This window comes from Danio rerio, chromosome 10 (assembly GCF_049306965.1).
Source record: "Danio rerio strain Tuebingen ecotype United States chromosome 10, GRCz12tu, whole genome shotgun sequence".
Taxonomy (NCBI): Eukaryota; Metazoa; Chordata; class Actinopteri; order Cypriniformes; family Danionidae; genus Danio; species Danio rerio.
Genome location: NC_133185.1, coordinates 49,737,669 through 49,759,901, shown reverse-complemented (window position 1 = coordinate 49,759,901; position 22,233 = coordinate 49,737,669). Strand labels below are relative to the sequence as shown.

General features: G+C 33.7%; 2 protein-coding genes across 5 annotated transcripts in view; both read right to left on the bottom strand.

The window, feature by feature from the left end:
• Window positions 1-17,722, bottom strand: part of scarb1 (scavenger receptor class B, member 1) — a 47,524-nt gene extending 29,802 nt beyond the window's left edge. For 3 of the 4 annotated variants that reach the window (XM_017357939.4, XM_017357940.4, XM_009305694.3), the window contains exons 1-5: window positions 17,300-17,636; window positions 12,204-12,364; window positions 6,788-6,929; window positions 3,930-4,133; window positions 3,682-3,777 (exon numbers count right to left, since the gene is read on the bottom strand). In XM_017357939.4, coding sequence (XP_017213428.1) covers window positions 3,682-3,777; window positions 3,930-4,133; window positions 6,788-6,929; window positions 12,204-12,364; window positions 17,300-17,416 — 720 coding nt within the window. In that variant the 5' untranslated portion in view covers window positions 17,417-17,636. Of the gene's footprint in view, window positions 1-3,681; window positions 3,778-3,929; window positions 4,134-6,787; window positions 6,930-12,203; window positions 12,365-17,299 lie in introns of all 4 variants that reach the window. The other variant, NM_198921.2, reaches the window with a different exon arrangement.
• The window catches only part of myo18b (myosin XVIIIB), a 673,005-nt gene that overhangs the window by 379,411 nt on the left and 271,361 nt on the right, over window positions 1-22,233 (bottom strand). The gene's annotated exons all lie outside the window — the stretch shown is intronic.

Below are 22,233 nucleotides of genomic sequence, written 5' to 3'. Positions count from 1 at the left end.
AATGCATTAAATACAATCAGTGTTAAAGTTGCTTTTCTAAATAATAAAGTAACATTAATAAAGGGATCAAGGGAAGAAATAAAACATTATAAAAAGTTAAAATGTGAACAGAAAATGTTCATGCTGTGTTCACACCAGACACTGCTTGAGTGAATAAATCGTGCTATTCATGTTAGACCAATGACTGTAAAAAATATGGACGACGCAACAGCCCTTTTTCCCATTGAACGCCTTGAGGGCAAAACGCCTGCTTGACGGGCACAAACTGTCGCAAAAGACTGCTGAAATTGGAGCCAGACATGCGCAGAAAGATTGTCTGATGGAGCCAGAGGAGGAGCCGCGAAAATGAGCAGAGTCGAGCTTCCAATCAAACGCTTTATGTAAAATCAACTACGCCCCCCGAACTGCTCAGCATGCGTTTGCTGTCATATCAACACAAATGGATGTAATAACGTTAACAAATATGAGGGTTTATATATATTCAATCGCGCCAGCTCCAGGCCGCAGCGCATAACTTACTCGCGGCGTCGCAGGCTGATTCCGGCTCGCATGCGGCAGCGCCGGCTCGCTCGGCCGCCGCATCTGGCTCGATTGACTCGGGCTGGAATTGGGTAGTGAGTCCAGGCATCCGGAGTAGGTCCAGCAGAGGTAACATTAGTCAGTCTGAGCTCTAAGAGATAAGTCTCCGGCAGGCGAGAATCTAGCCGGAACTGTGTTTTGCTATCTGGGTGGTTAGGCGTGTATCAGCAAACTAATAAAGCCCGAAAAAAGCCCTGAACTTAGCGAATAAACAGTGTTCCACCAGGATCATGTATGTCAGAAACTGTAGTTTACTGCTGAACTCATTTGTCATGGTAAAATAACACAGAAATCGAATAATAACATTTCAGTCTACTTCAGTCTCCTGCTGAAGCTCAGACGCGCTGCTTTGAGAAACTGTCAATCACAGCTGTCAATCACGATGACACGCCCAGCATTAAATTACTGCTAAAAACAAACTGTTTACAAAAATGAAGATCTGCACCTATTTCAGCACAATAACCAGTGCCTTAATCCACCAGAAACATCTTTCGGGACATTTTATTGCAAGTGTAATATTTTTTTTTATTTGGGCTCAAGTCTCCTTCATTAACACGGAGGAGGCGGGCTTTATGACTTGTACTGCAGCCAGCCCCCAGGGGGCGATCTAACGGCCGAAACCTTCACTCAAACGCAGGCTTGCGGCACACTTGTGTTAGACGCGTGAATGTTGAGTTTAGCTTCATTCAGGTGTCAAATTCCCTTCACAACAGACGCAGACTCATCAACTCCTCCAGAAACTATACCTGGATGGAGGTTTTCAGTGGTTTTTTTTAGCTTTTGTAAGAGGTTAAATGATCATATGCATTTGTTTATTCGATTAAACATGTCTTTTTGACTCAAGAAGGTCCATACTGACTCCAAAGGCAGCTACTGATAAGATCAGGGCCTGGTGTGTGGACTTTGGGGGTTTTATGATGTGGTCACATTTTGATTGGTCAGTTTAAACGTCTCAGCATTTGGGCTTTAGGCTGTACTCACACTAGGTACAGTTGCCTCGAACCGGGCCAAAGCACGATTGTCCCCCCTCCCGTCTCCCCTGACGGCCCGCACTCACACACAATCCTCTGCACGCTTACGTCATCGCTGCTGCGCTGTTCAGTGAGAAGCGCTCTCTCACTCAGCAGCACAGTGGAGATTGCTCTAGTTATATCGTGTCAGTGGTTTGTTATGCAGTGACACGCAGTCAAATATTTCGCCAAACAGTCCTTAGGGATGCGGTGACAAGCAGTCAGATATTTCACTGAACAGATCCGCCACTTTTGGCGCTCATAAACAGTCATAAAGCTCTCGTGCTGCAGGAATGAGGAGGTCTGCTGAAGGTGCAGCTGTCGTGCAGTGAGGGGTTTGCGTCTTTAATAAACTACGGCAGTTTGCGTTCACTGAACAGTCAGAATGATTAATAAATCCATATGAAACAGTTGCTTAAGTCACGTCTCGCTTTCAGTTTCGGGCTTTGGCGCGTTTTGCACTCACACTACAAGCCAAAGCCCAAGTGAACTGCACTCACACCTCTTCCAACCGGGCCAGGGCCGGCCAAGTGAACTATGCCTGAGCCCGATTCAGCACACTCACACTTCTCAAACGAACCGGGAAACGGGCCTGGGCACAGTACGGATGGCATAGTGTGAGTAGGCCCTTAGTCACATGGTCAAGAGAGATACAAAATAGGTGTAAAACTCTGCTCTGCCTCTTCTCCTGCTCTGCTCCTCTCCTCCTCTGGAGTCCATCTTCTCTGCCTCTTTGAGGCCCACTTGCTCTCTTTGTCTCTCCTTCTACCTCTGGTCACTTTAATTTTACATTTAAGCTGGGTACAATTTATATAATATCTTTATCAATTCATATTTTATCATTTAATACAGTTACAGAGAATTATAGTCATTAAATCTCATTTTCAAGTATTTGTGAATTGCTTTTGATTTAACATCAACATTTAATAGTTCCATATTGCAATACAGTACAATCACATAATATTAACGCTCTCCTATGTTTATAGCTATTAATACTGCCCTGATTTCCATTATTGGTATGAGATTGCAGAAGAATGGTTTGTCTAGAAATGTACAGTTTAATCTCATGCTGATAACTTTAGTCACTCGGCAGAACTACAGTTCGAACCGCTGTGGTTCAAAACCCATTCTTACACTTCCGACCGAGCTGAGCCCAGTTTGATGAGCTGTTCTCCGGTGTCGGCAGGAGGATTTCCCCTCGGGACACCATTCATTCATTCATTTTCTTGTCGGCTAAGTCCCTTTATTAATCCGGGGACGCCACAGCGGAACGAACCGCCAACTTATCCAGCAAGTTTTTTTTACGGTAAAAAAAAAAAAGCTGTTTTTTACAGCCGCAACCCATCTCTGGGAAACATCCACACACATTCACACACACACACACTCATACACTACGGACAATTTAGCCTACACAATTCACCTGTACCGCATGTGTTTGGACTGTGGGGGAAACCGGAGCACCCGGAGGAAACCCACACGAATGCAGGGAGAACATGCAAACTCCACACAGAAACTCCAACTGAGCAGAGGTTCGAACCAGTGACCTTCTTGCTGTGAGGCAACAGCACTACCTACTGCGCCACTGCCTTTGCCCTCGGGACACCAACAGGTGCTAAATCAATCACGCCCCTACTAGAGCAAGCTCCTGATTGGTTGACGTGGTTTTCAAGTTCAGATTTTCCAACTCAAGCGGTTCACATGTCAAACACACAGAACGCTCAATTCACACAAACCACATCATATGCACGAATCGCCTTGTTTGCGCAAATCGTGCCACAGGATGTCTATTGTCGCATCTTTGCATTGACTTAACATGTAATTACCCGTGTTTGATGCTTCATCTGCGTCTGGGGTGTGAACACACTACTACCGTTTACCCAAAAAGAATGCAGACTTGAGCAAAAGAGATAGAACAGATGTACATAACTTACTAAATTAAGCACAGATTTCTTTTTTATGCAAGTGTTTTTACTGAGCTCAATTTAAACGTTTTTTTTCGGGGTAATTTTTTGGCATTAAACTCATAACGATAAACTCATGCAATCAATCTTGCATCATTTTTATAATCAAAATGCATGCGTTTTTTTCTTACATTTTTGAGGCCGTTCCAGGAGTCCACCATGTGCACCTTGCGGATGTCGTCTCGGCCGGTGAAGATGGTGAACAGCCCCGTGTTGGAGTTATTAAACTACAGAAAGGGAAAAAAACAAATGCTGAAAATCAGCAACTGAACTGGATGATGGAGCTATGATGGAATATTAAATGAGCAAACAGTGGGCGTGGCTTATTTTTTTCCATTGTATCCCACTGCTCTTGGGACTTATTTAAAAGGTAACGCACATCAGCAAATAAGCCGAATTTGCCGCTGGACGGGAGCATGCCGGGCAGGTATTTGTTGAGGAAGTCCACTAGTTTGCTGTCATAGCCCCACATCAGCTCTCCTACTGGTTTGGTCAGGAACGGACCCTCGTTAAAGGTCTTGAAGGTGGTGCTGAGCAGAAGGCGGACGGGAAACGGCATGTTCTCCATCATCACTGATGCTCCCTGAGGAAAGAGCACAAACAGCAGCACCCAAATAAACTAATTATAATACGAGTTTCTTAAAATTATGATACTTAGCATGACGATTCCAAAATTACATTTGAATATGATTTAAAAAAAAAAAATTTAATTGGTTGTTTAATTTCAAATGAATTTGAAAACTATGCAATAAAAGAAACATTGAGAATTTCACCTCAGAAGTTTTAAAAATAAGCTTTGTATAAAAAAAATTAAATAAATTAATAAAAAAAAAGGTTTCTTTTTAAATCCGAAACATGCACACACAAATGACACTGAAAAAATGATTTCTGCAAAATTGTTGCAAACTATTTATTTGGGCTGAATTTAAATAAACTAAATTAAATTTAGTAATGTTCAACTTCATTTGCTTGTTTAAATTCAGCCCAAATATATTGTTTACAACCACTTACCTTACAAACATTTTGTAAATCTAATGAATCATCTTTGAATCATTTTTTTTCTGTGCATGTCACATTCAAAAACTAAAGAAAAAAAAAAAAATTCATTTGAATTTTTGAAAACTACACCGAAACAATCATTTAAATCTAAAAAAAAGTTTGCAATTTAAATTTATAGTTTAAAAAAAAATTTAAATAAAATGGCATAATTGAAAACAAACAAACAAAAACATCCTTTTAAATTTGAAAAATTTACAGAAAACTAATATATATATATATATATATATATATATATATATATATATATATATATATATATATATATAGTTTTATTTAAAATTGAAAACCATGCAATAAGAAAACTTTAAATGAAAAGCTTAAAAATAAGTTTTGATATTTGAAAACTGCAAATAACAAAAAAAATAAATAAAAAGTTCCTTATTTAAATTTGAAAACTGCACACACAAATTAAACATTTCTCATTTGAATCTGAAAAGGAAGTCTCTCGTTTATGGAAAACAAATAATTTGAATATGAACTCAAATTTTGAAAAAATAGGCTTCTTTGCATACAGAAAAAATAAACGTGCTGGTTTAAATTTGAAAAAGCACACGAAAATAAACTAAATGCGCTTTAAAAATTTAGATTTCATGCGTTTTTGAAAAATAAAATGTGATCTTTGCAAACCATAGATGGGGGTGAGGATTGTTGCTCATTAAAAAAAAAAATTTAATTAATTTGCAACCCACACACACACACCACACAATTTTTTTTAAACCACCGATTTACAAAAAAAAAAAATAAAAAAAAAATAAAAAAAATATTTATTCATTTATTTAATTAAATATAAATATAAATATAAATAACTAAAAGCAAACAATTGTTTCTTGTTTGAATTTTAGAAAAAAATGTTTTTATTTTATTTTTTATTTTAATAAGAACCATTTAAATGAATAAATACATAATAAAATAAAAACTTCAATACAAGTATATAAAAAAAGCAAAATAGAAGTAATAAGTATCTAATTTGAATTTTTAAAAACTCATTACAAATTTTGAAAAATACAAAAATAATTATTATTTGGACTTTTGAAAACTCAAACGTTGGTTGGTTTTTCCAAAACCACATATACTTTAAGATTCACAGAACTTAAAGCAAACAAACAAATTCTTATTTATTTAACTACACACAACGTTTTTTCACAATTTCACACTCAATTGTTTTCTTTGTTAATTTTAGATGTGCTTTCCCAGCTGACATCTGAAAAGTGCATCTCTGCAGTTTTAAACACTGTTATCTGATTTTACTGCTGTATTTCATGCGTCACACTGATATCAGCTAATCCTCACTCTGACTAAACCTGGAAACATCCTGCAACATGTAGATTGACACATTTCGGATGCATCTACATACAGTGCAGTGTTTGTTTTATACAGTGATTTTATTCGCTGTGATTTTTTTAATATTCGTTTAAATAAATTATAATTGTACAAACAGAAAGACTCCGATTATTTAGACCGTAATACAAATTATATTCATCACTAATTTCTCATCACCACCACAAAAAAAAAAATTAATGAATAAATAAAATGGAAACACAAATAAATAAATGCCACAAAAACACATCAATAAATTAAAAAGGAAAATGAAATGCAAATAAAATATATATTTTTTTTTAAATTAATAAATAATAATGTAAAAACTAATTATTAAATAAAATATGGAAATAAATACCACAAAATACAATTAAAAATAAAGGAAAAAGGAAATACAATTAAAAAAAATGTAAAAAATAAATTAAACTAAAATAAATAAATATGGAAATACAAATACCAAAAACCGTATCAATTAAGAAAAAATAAACAAACAAATAAAAAAATAACTAAATGAAAAAAATGAAAAGCTAACAGACAAAAAAATACATACAAAAAAAAAAAAAAAGTAAATAAACCACATGAATAAACATACCAATAAATTTATAAATAAACAGTATTTCAGAACGGATTAATAAAATATATTTAAAAAAATGTATATATATTTTACATCAAAAACCCACATTGTAATTTTAAAATCAACAAATCAAAACTCAGCTTCACTCACTGAGATCAGATCAAATTGACCTTTTTAAACAGTTCAAAAGCTCCTGAAGGAATTCTGTCACTCTGCATTAGAGAGGAGTGCATCTAGTTCTTCATCAAAAACAGCAGAATATAATATATAAAATGTCAGATTCTCACCAGCACCAGCATATTAGGGATGGTGACCACATCAGACTCGTCGCCCACAGACATGCTCTCCTCAAAGAAATACTGACGATACTCCTTATATGACACCGTGTGGTTTTCATGAAACGTGATGTTGTCCTTCCAGCGATTTTCTCTGAAAAACGGTGAGAAAATGTGCTTTAGGAAAATAATAATAATAATAATAATAATGATAAACAGCTGCAAGCAGCGATTACCGGGGGGTCAAGCATTTTAGCAAGGTAAGGTTATATAGCAGTTAGGAAGTCTGTAAGTAGTTTATTCGACAATAATAATAATAATAAAATAATAATAATAATAAAGTAGCTGCTAACTTATATTTAAGATATTTCTACAAAAAAATAATTTAAAAATAAAATAAAAAAACTGTCCTAAAGTTTGGACAGCACAATGGTATTCAGTTTAAATTGCAAATTTAATTCACATTGAACCAACATTTAGACGAATTTACATTTTTATTAATTTAATTGTAAATAGAATTTATGTAAATGAGTATGTAAATTCTGCAGGACAGATGTGTGGCCCTTAGACTTTACACAGACATTTTTTTTTTAAATCATACTTTGCAAAATCAAATTAATACAAGTTATTGAAGCTATATTAAAAAAACTGCCGTAAACTGATTTAATCTCAACTAAAACTTTTATTGCCAGAATTATTTTTAATGTCATTTAACAATTTTTCCAATTTAAATTACTTTATTGCAATTGAATTTTATGCAAAAACCTTGCTTAATGACAAAGGAATTCCCAAATAGTAAGAAATAATTTATTTAATTATTTTTTAGTTTTTTTTTTTTTTTTTTTTTTACTTTTAATAGATAGAATAGTGCAGAGAATTGACAGGAAATAGTTGGGAGCAGAAAGAGGGGAAGACTCGGCAAAGAACCGTGAGCCGGGAATCAAACTCAGGTTGCTGTGAGCACCATAGTGCTATACGTCGGCTCGCTTAACCACTAGGCTTAGTACCAACGTAAGAAATGTTTTTAATTGTTTTATTTTTTGTTTTTTTAAATACACAATAAATGAATTAAAAAAAAATTTAAACTAATGCAAATACATTTTCCATAAATACAATTTGGCCAATTTTGCATATTCCTCAAATTATAATAATACTAAGAAAAATATTAAACCACAACAAATAATAATAATTAAATGAAACTAAATATAAAAACACCTTGAACAGCAACTACAATTATTTTCTTTGTTCTCCATTTCCACCTGAATATACTCTCATATATATATAAAAATGCCAACTTAAAACAATTTCCACAAATAAATCTGACCGATTACTCCCCCTTCCCCATTAGCCAATCACTCTCCACAGTTAATGAGCATAATGTCAATCACCCATAGCAAAAAGCTCAGCTCTGACACGCTTGTATTCAAACTTCTCTATAATCCCCAGTAAAGTTTCTCTCTGCAGCTTTATGAAACTTTTACAGTAATTTAGAGAAACCCTCGATAAGTGTTTTCAATACAAGCGCAGAACAGAGGCTAAATTATCCTGGCACTGCAAAAATTCAGCTTTTGAGGAACAGCTTCAGTCAGCGTGTTAAAGTCACACGCAAACACTGACAGACTCCTCTCAGATTGTGAAATGTAAACGCATGATTTGTTTAAAGGTGAACCGCAGCCACAAACACGTCATGAGTCTCGTGTAAGAGGAGGAAACCACACAACCGTGATGGAGGAAACCAATGAACATTTAACAACCACAGTAAACCACTAAAATCACCAGGCCAAAAACAACTGTCCAGCTATAAACACTTCAACATAACACGCATGCATAAACACAGCAGCAGTGTAAACCACTGCTGATACAATAAACACTCTGCCAACAAAATGCAAATGATTAAATGTGATATGCAACATGAAAAAGTGGATCTGCAATATCACATCGCAAGATCGGCAATGTTGAGTCAGAATTATAGTTGATCAGGGGCCTGTTTCAGAAAGGAGGTTAAGTGAAAACTCAGAGTATTTTAACCCTGAAATGAGAGAAACTCTGGGTTTTCCGTTTCAAAATGGCAGGTTTGTTAAACTCGAGAAATCAGGGTAAGTCAAGCCTGTTTCTGAAAGAAAGGTAACTTTAACTCAGAGTCAGTTACTGTGGTAACTCTGTGAATCTAACCTGGTCCGGAGCAGGTTTTATTCTCTAAACTCTGAGTTTCTGTCGGTCTCCTCCCCTTTTTTACAGATGAAGCGTATTTCTCGCCTGAGCCTTACGTCTCCACACACCTATTTTAGAGCTCATTTTGGAGATGGCTATAAAACGATTGATGGAAACGTCATGATTCACATAACTTTTGAAAATACGCATAATAAAACATGTGCATAACTGAGTAGGTTAAACTTTTATTTGATAAGATGCGTATAAACTACGAAGTGCACTTAACAAATTACAGTATGTACATTAAAAAAGTTTGTTTGAGATGATGAAAATGTGTGTGAATGGACAAACCAGCAGACTGAGCACACTGCAGAACATCTTAAATGTTGTTTTAGTCATTCTAAAATGCCTGAACTGTTTCAGTATTAGTGTATTTATTAATTACCTCCAAGCGTCTGGAGCGTGTCAAGATCTCCGCGTCTGGCTTCAAACGCCCCCACGTGTTCATTGTGTGTCAATTGTCTTCTGAGTCGCAAGTATTAAATAAATCATTGACGCAGCTTGTTCTACCGCAGTAATTTCTGTTTTTACTGTTGATATTTGCCGCAAGTTAATCAGGAAGTGACGATTGTGTTCTCTGACTTGTTGGATAAAAACGCTGCTTTATTCGCATCTTTTAGGCGTTATTCCAGTTTTGCACAAATTTATGTAATAGCCTGTATTTTGATGGAAACACAGCTATTGCCTACATTTGTCACACACAGAACAAATTCACGTACGAGGCTCGTCCTTTTTTCCATAAATATTTTGCTTAACCTTCGACATGTACCGTTACTAGATTAATGGGATTATTATTCTGTCTAAAAATTATTTTTAGCACTGCTTATTGTTATATCAACCTCTATTACTTGATCAATAAAAAGGCAGACACACAAGTGCACTGTTAAATCTATTAAAGCTGATAAACGTGTGTAAAAGTTTAGAAAAAAAGTATAAACGTCACACATTACATTACTTATTTTATTATACTTAAATGTTTAAATACTTTAAATTAAAAATTACGCATTAACTTGAGCAGCTGTTTTCCCATGCTAACTGTCTCTGTTTCACTGATGGTTGCTTCTTTTTAAATATATACGCTCATATTTGCTATAACTTTGCATGAGCTGGAGAAAGAAATGCTGATCTCTTTTTTTAAGATGTTGCTATAGTCACTCGTAATGTCTGCGCTCCATTGATAATGCCTTTTATAGTCACGGTGTGCGCGCTTAACTCTGAGTTGGTCTACTCAAAGTTGATTGACCTAACTCAGATCAGCTATTCTGAAACCGAAAACTCAGAGTTTTTAATCTCTCGGTAAATCAACTCTGAGTTCAAGTTTAAACTCAGTTGTTTGAACCTCCTTACTGAAACAGGCCCCAGGAGATACCGAAACCGTGATTTGTAGAGTCGCTGCTAGTTTTAACCATAATAGAGTGAGTTTGCCATTTGCATGTGTTTTTAAGGTTTATGACTGAGCATTTTAGCATAGTTTAAAACATTTGGGCAAATGATTTGTATTTATTTTTATACATGAAAAAAAGCTTCTTACTTAAAATAATCTAGTTTTTCCCTTTGAGATGTAGATATTTGGACACATTCTATTTACTCTATTGGCAGACGATTTAGATTGTTTTTAAAGGAGCTCTTAAATGTTTATTTAATTCTTCTAAACATAAAAACTAAATGTTTTTACTTGATCGAAGAATTTAGATCTGATATTTCGATTAGAAACAAGACAAAGTAAAACATTTTTGCATTGCGATCACGCAATTTCTGTACCTGAATACTGTTAGACTCCCCTGAAAACTTAATTACTGCTATTCAAACCATCTTGTGAAGTTACATGTCGCAATATTACAAACAAATAAAATAATCGAAATATCTTATTTTTCCAATATATGTAACAAATACAAACTTTATTAATCCCAATTAATCTTTTGACAGCACTAAACATTATTTGCATTTACAAATACCTCAATTAGAGACTGAAAACTATTAACTTAAAATCTAAAACTAAAAACAATAACTAAAATAAACCATCTAAAATGTTGTGCTTCTCAATAAAACAAAATTGACAAACAATAATAATAATAATAATAAATTATTATTATTATTTTAATTATTATTACATTTTTTAAAAAGTAGATGCATATAATTCTCAGGGAAAGGTATGAAATATCAATTCTGATTTGCAAGAAATTGCAAAAAATTCTTCTGCATTGTTGTTCAGTCTGACTTTATGATGCCTGAGATCTTACAGTGTAACATGGGAGCCATGTTTGTGCAGTCTGTCTGACATGCTACAATTATTCAGGATTATTTATTTTTTTTAAAATACAAAAATAAACGCAAACTCTGAACTACAAAATAATGAAGTCAGAAATTGCATAAACTCAGAACTGCAAAAATAAAAACCTTGAAATGCTAGAAACAAACTATTAATAAGATAAATTCAAATTTGCAAAAAAAAAAAAAAAAAAAAAAAAAAACACTAGTATACTGTATACAAACATCAAAATGCAATATCAAAAATCTAAACTCTGGGAATAGATTTGAGATATAAAAATATAGTCAATTGCAAGAAAAACAAATTCAACTGCAAGAAAACAACTGCAATTTCAGAGAAATTAGTGAATGTGAGACATTCTTTAAAAAATAAAAATAATAATAAATCAACTTATTTTTTCCTGTGAATGGTCATGATTTCAAGGCAAAAGCCGCTGTTAACTGCTTTATTTATTCATTTTGATTTCAACTATTCTGAATTGGTATTCAATAAACAATAAAGTAAAAAAGTAATAAAATACACAAAATAAAATAAAATAAAAAAATAAATAGAGTAAAAATAAATAAATAAAAATAAATAAAATAATTAAATAAAAAATAAAAAGTAAATTGCTATATGCTGGTAAAACTATATTTTTGCAATAGCAAAAATCTAAATTCTAAGAATAAACTCAGAATAGATTTTAGATATAATGATGTAGTCATAATTAGGAAAAAGTTGCAATTTCTACGAAACAAAAAGTATAAATGTGAGAAATTCTGAACTCCAAAAAAACAATATAAACTAATTTTTTTCATGATTATTGTCATGATTACAAGACAAAAGCCACCGTTATCTTTTATTTACACTGTGCTGGAAACTGCATTTGCTAAGATCTATTGATTCGTGCTGCCTTTCTTTGAGTTGTCAATGCAGTTTAACAGAAAAGCAAGCAATCGGGGCTCTTACCGGTACACGTACGGCCCTCTCTGGATCACCATGGGCCTTTCTCCTTTCAGGATCTCATCAGGATTGACGATGTGGAAAAAATAAACAGACATGAAGAAAGGAACCGGGATGTCCTTCCACATGGTGTAGGAGAGATCGTTTTTGGGATTGATCTCCACATTCTGCAAACATACAGGCACTGATTAGTTATAATCCAGTCTACTTTAAAGGAATAGTTCACCCAAAAATGTCCTCTATAGGGCTGAACAATATATGGATTCTGCATTGATATCACAATGTGTGCATCTGCAATAGAAACATAACAGGATATGCAATGTTGATTTGGGATTATACAGTAGTTGATGAGCACAACGGTTGAGAATACATGAGATTTGTGGAGTTATTGCAAAGAATAACCATAAGAGTCTAACTTTATTTTTTGCATGTTTTAAAGGCTTATTAAGAGAGTTTAAAGCACTCAGGCACAAAAAAAGTAAAACATTTGGAATTTTAATGAAGAATTATTGTACTAAATTAATAAAAAATGTTTTTTTTTTTTTTTTACAAGCTTTAACAAAACGTTTTGTACAATCAAGGTTGTAATTCTTTCCATATAGTGACCCTTGCTCCTAAATTAATTAATTAAATTAAAACAAAACTGCATAAGACATAGAAATATATAAAAATATAATATAATAAAATATAATAATAATAATAAATAAAAATATAATAAAAAATATTATAATAAATAATATTATTATAAATAATATAATAAAATATATAAAAATATAATAAAAGGAAAAAGGAAAAAAAATTACATTATTGTACACATTTATAATTATACAATACCAATTATAAAAATAACTAAAATAAATAAATACCTACATGATAAAACAAAATCAATGACATATTTGTAGTAGTTTTCTACACATTTATGAAACCAAATATTATCGCTGATCACAATTAAACCTGTTAGCACAGATTTATTTTTAAACATCAGTTAAAGAGGAGCCTTTTTTTATATGTAATAATGGGTGTCAAATTAATACAATAAAACTATACGATGTTATTCTATTTACATTTCATTTTCTGCACCTCAATACTGTTTGACACTCTGAAAACCCATAAAGTGATGTTTATTTTACCTTTCTTGTTGCTCTATTGCATATATTTTTGCATGCAATTTGTTAATTATATTTATCATTTATACATGGATTCACAACCTTACAAAAAAATAATAATAATAATAAAATGACCCCAATCAATCTAAATGAATGATTATTTCCAAATTGATAGATCAAACCATCTGTTGAAAATGAACTCATTCATTGTTGCTCTTATAGTTGTGCAAATTGCTTCCTAATTTGTAAGTCGCTTTGGATAAAAGCGTCTGCTAAATGACTAAATGTAAATGTACTCATAATGCAATATATCACAATGTCAGATTTTTCCAATATTGTGCAGCCCTATAAGTTTTCATTTAGTGCACTTTAAATGGATAGTTCATCCAACTAATGAGATGCATAGGGCTGAACAATATCATTTCTGCATCGATATCGCAATGTGCAGGACCTCAATCGTCACACGGCAAGATATGCAACGTTGAGTCTGAACTGGAAAAATCCAACACTGATTTTTTTTATGCTGCAATATGAATACAATTTCACCAGATGACATGAATACATCTTTATTTTGTTGATTATGTAGAGGAGTGCATCTGCATAAACTATAATTAACAAATCAAAAGCATAGATATAAACAACATAGAAAACAATATAACCCTGTTTACCTCAATTGTTGATTTTTCTGAGTCAGTATTCAGGTACAGTGATTGAATAATAATAATAATGCAATAAAATTGATTGTTATTAAAAGTTACTAAAGGTACCATATCTTAGACCTAAATGCTGTTTAAATCCTCAGTCACAGGCCTCAAAAACACATGCAATTGATAAATAAAGACTGAACATTGCAAATCCTGCAATGTGACTATTGCGAATGATTGCATATGCTGAACTGATGTATTGTGCAGCCCGAGTGTGAATTATAGTCGAGCAGGAGTTACAGAATTGTATTTAAATAAATGTATTTATTTGGAATTTATACAATTTATGCAAATAAAATAAAAAATCTTAGAATTTGTCTCGTTTCTAGTGCAAATATTTACATTTCAAAGCAAACACAAGATTATTTCACTTGCCGCAAGATTGTTTTTTACTTGTTAAGGAAAGAATTGAAAGGAAAAGTGGAAAACAAAAACACCACTTTTACTCGATCTAAGAACTTTTAGATATTTGGACTAGAAATAAGACAAAGCAAACACTTTGTATTGGGATTAATCAATTTCTGTACTAACTTTAATATTGTTAGACTCTATACAAAATTATCAAACAGCGCTACTCAAATAATGGGATGTAGATTTATAGGATAGTTTAAGTTGCAGAAAATTAAAATAAAGACAGCATCAGATTTTTCCAACAGCCCTGGTCTTTTTAATCTACTCCCCCACAGCTCATCTAAGATCACTTATTTCTTCAGTAGATCCTTAAAGCGAATTGAGCCAATTCTGTGGCTCTTGGCGCTTCATATAATGGCAGTGAATGGTGACAGGTTTCATTCATTTTCTTGTCGGCTTAGTCCTTTTATTAATCCAAGGTCGCCACAGCGGAATGAACCGCCAACTTATCCAGCAAGTTTTTACGCAGCGGATGCCCTTCCAGCCGCAACCCATCTCTGGGAAACATCCACACACACATTTACGTACACACTCATAAACTACGGATAATTTAGCCTACCCAATTAATCGGTGACAGGGTTATTAGAAAAAAAAAATAAACATACAAAAGAGTCCAAAAGTCAATAGTCATGACTCCTAATGACACGCTGAGGCCGTGAAGTAAAACAATGGGAAAAATTAACATTTACAATCTTTTTAGTGCAACCTTGTGATTTTATTATTTAAGCGACTGGACTATATATTGCACATATGCAGAGAAGAGTCCAGGGTGTGGAATAAAGCTGATAATATTGTAAACAATGTTCAATTTCTTACACCGAGCGATCATTTTGCTTCGCAAGAGCTCAGTGTGTCGTCAGGAGCCACAGCTACTGATTTAGACTCATTTGTGTTTATTTTTAATCCAACTAAAGATTAATTTAACCAAAGACCAATGATTTAGCTCAAAATCTGCTTTAATTATCTACTAAAGATGAAAAGTCACTTGGATCTTAAATGAGCAGTGGGTGATTAACATGATTAAAAGATGATTCTCTTTTTTTGGGGTGAACTACACCTTTAATAGATCAACCTATTTTTTTAAAGGGACAGTTCACCATAAATGAAAAGGGCCTCATTATTTACTCGCACTTAAATGCATTTATTCCTTCCACTAAATGCAAAACAAGGATATTCTAAAGAATGTTGGAAAGATGCAGTCATCCATACGGAAAAAAAATACTATGGAAGTCAATAGCTCCAGCACTTTCCTAAGATAAGAAGAAATCAAACAGGCTTGGAGAAAATAGAGGATGAGGAAATTATATAATTTATTTACATTAAGGGATTATAAAACTAGGAGTTTTTTTTTTACTCAGATTAATGGCTGATAAAGACTCTATTTGAACACTTAATGAGCCATAAATCTGCATTTATTTACTTTTTAATGTAGTTCATACAAGCAAACAAATGTACATTTAAATATGGCTTGTAAGACTTTTCGTTAACTAAGGCTGTACTTATTTGATAAAATACTACAAAATGTGTGACAATATTATTGCTACTTAAAACTACTATGTATATATATATATTAAAGTGTAACTTATAGCTGTGATGTAACGATAATCTTTTAAATGTCTTCAGTGTCACATGATCCTAATGATCATTAGTGTTAAAACTAACATTTTAGTGCACACCATGACATTTTCTCATTCAGGATTCATTAATAAACAAAGTTTAATTAAAAGCATATATTAGCAAAAAGAAATATTTTGTAACATTATAAATATCATAAAAAATTTCAACTTTGATCAATTTAATGAATCTGTGATAAATAAATGTAAGGTCTTGACTCCATTAATTTAAAAAAAATTGAAGTTAAAAACAAGCATCAATCACGTTTGACAAACTACAAATGTCTAACCTTAGTTTAGATTTGCAGTAGGTTGATTTAGCTTGTTTTGACGCAAAAGAAAATCTACCTTGTTAAAAACAAAGAATTGTCTAAAGTGACATTTAAATTTTTTTTTAAAAAAATAAACGTAATTTACCAGCTATTAACCTTTTCATTATATATCAAATGAAACTTCTAAACCTAATTATAGGAGCCTGATAGAAAATGCTCATTTACAAAAAAAAAAAAGAGGTCTGAATGATTTGGAGCGTTTTGCATCTGAACTCTTCTTATACACATTTAAATAGGGTTTGGAAGAGTTTGTTAACCAAGGCTGTATTTAAGAAAATATTACAAACAATGTGAAATGATCATTACTACTAAAACAGCCATGTAAACGTATAGTAAAGTGTCATTTATAGCTATGATGCGTGTAACATTTTTAAGTCTTTAGTGTCACCTGATCCATCAGAAACCATTTTAATGCGATCAAGAAGCATTGATGACTATTATCAGTGCTGAAAACAACATTTCTGTGCACACCATGACACATTTTCTCATTCAGGATTTATTAATGAATATTAATTTCAATTTTAAAAAGCATTCATTTAAAACAGAACTACTTTACAACATTATAAATGTCTTAATTTTCACTTTTGATCAATTTAATGCATCCTTCATAGATAAATGTAACGTCTTGACTCCAAAAACGACGAAAAAATGTTAAAATTTGTGTTAAAAACAAACGTGTCTATCACGTTTGACAAACTAACTACTACAAATGTCTAACATCAGTTTGGATTTCAGATAATAAATTATGTTAGCGTTACTACACCAGTAAATGCATTATTTGTACCATTTAACCACTTTAAACGCACGAGGCGACAACAGAAAGTCAAATCAAGCTCATTTTAACACTTTTCATCTCTAAAATCTCATGTTTTCGCCTCTCGTTGTCATTTATAAACACTAAAGATGCTTGAAGCGGCTGTCGGATGCTAAACTCACCTTCACTATTTGATCATCAATTATGATCGGTCCCACAAACACCAGGACAGTCCCGAACAACAACGCCATGCCTCCCAGAACTAAAAACACGATCGATACTGTCGTTTGAGACACCATCCTTATTTCTCACACTTCAAAATAAACGCAGAAGTTCTGAAGGAAATAAATAAAGTGATTTCTTCTGGAAAGCGCGGCGAGCTCCAAACGCGAGAGAGACCGTCTCAACAGCTGAACAAACTATCATTTACGCGAGATAAAGCCATAAAAGCCGGCTCATTGAGGTAATTAATGCTCTTATAGCTTTACGGTCATGAAGTGCACAGCTGTGAGCGATGTTAAAGTCCGTCTCTGTGTTCGAGCAGCTTTTATAGCCGTCCAGCAGCGTGATCGTCATGTTTATGATTAGCAAAGCGCGCCGCCTCTAAAGCACAGACTTCTGGGTAATGTAGTTTCATACGTGACTCGCGTCATAGGTTAATAAGCGACTTTCTGGATAGACTAACGCATTAATTCGCGGTTTTACATTTATAATATGACCATCTATCAAAGATGAGACATCCCATTGAGGAGTCCGCATCAAATTTAATTTGTGAAAGTGATTACATAGAGAGAGCTATGGGGAAAAACTAAGAGATTGTTTCAAAATTCGTAATTTTCCCTGGATTTATTATTTATAGTTGTCTGTTTGAGTGAAATGTAATATTACTTTTATTCTGTAAAATATTAATGACACTTTCAACCAAATAAACAACAATAGTATTGTCATTTAGAGGTAATATTTAGCAGAAGGTAACAATAAAGTGCACTGTTTACAGATATGTTCATATTTTTAGAAAACATAGTGACAATGTTAAACTTCAGGTAAGTTTGAAAATCAATATTAGGTGCAATAACCCATTATTTTCAATAACACCAAAGGAAAACATTGGTTATTCCATTTGTATGGAGCTGTACATAGAAAGCATTAAATGCAAGTAAAGCATCTACATTAATTTTTCAAATAACTTTTATGAAAAATAAACAAACTAATAAATAAACAAATAGATAAATAAATAAATAGATAAATAAATAAATAAACAAATAAATAAATAAATAAAGCATGAAATGCACTGCTGTTCTAACATCATTCAGCTCAATGGATATATTTACTTAAAATTGACATTTATTAAATAAATTAAAGAATTATAAATATTTTGGGGCCAAACTGTGATTCTTAAATGAAGTATTTTAATATTTCATGGGATGATTCTTGTCCAAAATTCCTCACAAGATTTTGACATAAATATTGGCATTTAGGACATTTATAGAGAATTAATCATTCACTTTATTGGTGTCAAAAAATGCTGCGCAAAAGTTGTTTAGATTTTTTTTGTCTAACCGTTGTTCAACCCTGTATTTTTAAGTCTATTCTAAAATAAATCTGCATAATTTATTATATTTTTATATGCATTTACAACATGTTTGATTGATAATTATGCATATGGTCACAGTTAATTTGATTTTAATGATTTTCTTTATTTGTCATTGAAATCATGGTGTAGACAAAGCAAACGACGCATGCATGCAGGGTCATAAATGATCAAACAGAACATGATAAGTGTGCTTTATCTTTATTGGAAAAGTACTTGCCTCTGATAACTCATATGTAACGCAATGCCTTATCTTGAGCCTTGACACACATTTTACTTTATGCAAGAAAAGTTATGATTCAGTACTTCACATTTACATTTTGGTGAGCAAATAATAGTTAATATATGAAGTGGATTTAAACCTTTCATCAAAGTTGTCCTAAATCTATTGAACAACTATCATGTTTGTTTTAGGACAGTTTTGATAAGACAAAGATTTTAATAATTACATAATACACTCACCGGCCACTTTATTAGGTACACCTGCCCAAGTGCTCATTAACGCAAATTTCTAATCAGCCAGTCATATGGCAGCAGCTCAATGCATTTAGGCATGTAGACATGGTCAAGACGATCTGCTGCAGTTCAAAGCGTGCATCAGGCAGGATGGGCTACAGCAGCAGAAGAGCACACCGGGTGCCGCTCCTGTCAGCTAAGAACAGGAAACTGAGGCTACAATTCACACAGACTCACCAAAACTGGACAATAGAAGATTGGAGAAACGTTGCTGCTCTGATGAGTCTCCATTTCTGCTGACACATTCGGATGGTCGGGGCAGAATTTGGCCTCAACAACATGAAAGCATGGATCCATCCTGCCTTGTATCAGCGGTTCAGGCTGGTGGTGGTGGTGTAATGGTGTGGGGGAGATTTTCTTTGGGTCCATTAGTACCAATTGAGCATCAACGCCACAGCCTACCTGAGTATTGCTGCTGACCATGTCCATCCCTTTATGAGCACAGTGTCTCCATCTTCTGATGGCTACTTCCAGCAGGATAACGCAGCATGTCATAAAGCTCAATCATCTCAGACTGCTTTCTTGACCATGACGATGAGTTCACTGTACTCAAATGGCCTCCACAGTCACCAGAGCTCAATCCAATAGAGCAGCTTTGGGATGTGGTGGAACGGGAGATTGGCATCATGGATGTGCAGCCGACAAATCTGCAGCAACTGTGTGATGCTATCATGTCAATATGGAGCAAAATCTCTGAGCAATATTTCTAGTATCTTGTTGAATCTCTGCCATGAAGGATTAAAGCAGTTGTGAAGGCAAAAGGGGTCCAACCAGGTACTAGTAAGGTGTACCTAATAAAGTGGCCGGTGAGTATACATACAGTATTTAGTATTTACAACATAGATTGTTAATGAGTGATAGGAAATTTAATATTGAACAGACAAATGTACTAAATACTTATAGTTTATACTACAGTTGACATAATATACCCTAAAGTTGTTGTGTTATCAGAGTAACTATAAAATCACCACACCAGACAAGTGCTTCACTGTAGTTTTATGAGATTCTCTTGGAGTGGCGTCAATGAAATATAAAACTAACCAAAAACCTTCACCCTTTTGACGCTGTTCACAAAATGTCAGTCAGGGTGAAGCCAAATCAACATCAAAAGAGCTTTTTAAAGCGGTTATTCATGTGATTTTTGTTCCAAACCCAAGACAAATCCACACTGAAGATCCAGCGTAGAGCACAAGAAAATCAGCTCAACCTTTCAGGGCATGACAAATACAATCAGGCGCAAATTATGAATGATATTTTCTGGTGCGTAAAGATTTATCTCTGGACTCTGTGAATGAAATGTGTAAAAGATGTTCTTTCATTCTGTGAACACATGACACTGATGCAGCAGAGCACTAAAACTGGTCATCTTCAGTATTATACAACAAACTATGCTAATCAGAGAAGTCTTTCTTTTTAATTAAACGTAAAAGTAATCTCACAGGATATTTACAGCACATCTGTCTAAACCAGTGGTTCTAAAACTTTTTTCATCAAGTACCACCTCAGAAAAAAATTGTCTCTCCTAGTACCACCAAATGACCAGTATTGAAATACAATAGCGTATTAGGCCCAGTAAAGCAGCTACAACTCTGCACAGTTAAAACAAACGTGCCAAATTACCTCAGAAATATAGGCTACATGTCATATATGGCATATTATTTACATAATTTTTGATACATTTTTAAATGTGTATAGCATGTACATGACATCTTTCATTCCTCCGCGTACCACTAGAACAGGGGTGGCCAACCCTGTTCCTGGAGAGCCACCTTCCTGCAGATTTTAGTTGCAACCCATATCAAACACAACTGCCTGTAATTATCACGTGGTGTTCAGGTCCTAATTAATTGGTTCAGGTGTGTTTGATATGGGTAGCAAGTGAAATCTCTAGGAAGGTGGCTCTCCAGGAACAGAGTTGGCCACCCCTGCACTAGAAGGAAGCCTGTGTACCACTAGTGGTACACGTACCACAGTTTGAGAACCACTGGTCTAAACAGTGCGTTCTTACACACAAAACATGTAAGTGTCCACTATTATGAAATTCTTAGTAATTAGTTGATGCTCAAACTTTAAAAGTACCTAATAAAGTGGCCTGTGAGTGTAAATGCAGTATTTATTTACAACATACAGATTAATGAGCGATAGAAAATTAAATATTGAACCGATAAGTGTACTAAATACTAATCGTTAAAATAAACTAGTTTTTACTGCAGCAAACTGTGGCGTATTGTAATATTAAATACTATTTAATAATGCTATTCAGAGAAGTTTGTTTATTTTTAATTAAAAGTACAGGTAATCTTAACACAGGATATTCATTCAGTCATTTTCTTGTCAGCTTAGTCCCTTTATTAATCTGGAGTCACCACAGCGGAATGAACCGCCAACTTATCCAGCATGTTTTTACGCAGCGGATGCCCTTCCAGCCGCAACCCATCTCTGGGAAACATCCACACACACATGCACTGCGGACAATTTAGCCAACCCAGTTCACCTGTACCGCATGTGTTTGGACTGTGGGGGAAACCGGAGCACCCGGAGGAAACCCACGCGAACGCAGGATATTTACAGCCCATTTATAATTAATGCATTCTTCACAAAAAACACGTAGAATTCCACTTTATTAGTTGGTTAACTTTAAAATGTTTATATATCAGCATTTTTGCTGTGCATATCTTGCTTATTAAGCAGTGCAGCAATATTTTAACTTAAATATTTTATATATTGATGAGCATGGCCATGGCTTTTAAACCATTTTCCAGGAATATTCTTCACTGCATTAAAAAATATTTAGAAATTAAAGGTCATTGATTTTGCACTTATTTTCCGATCAGTCATCATGTGACTGCGTGGTCAGAAAAGATGACAAACTCAACTCAAAATTGAGCATTGACATTATCCACAGTGGCAAAACTTTAGCAAGACTCTGATGACATCTTGTGGATGGTTTATTAATCACATCTGACAGTGAAATTGTCGACATTATGTTTGCCATATTAATTTCAGATT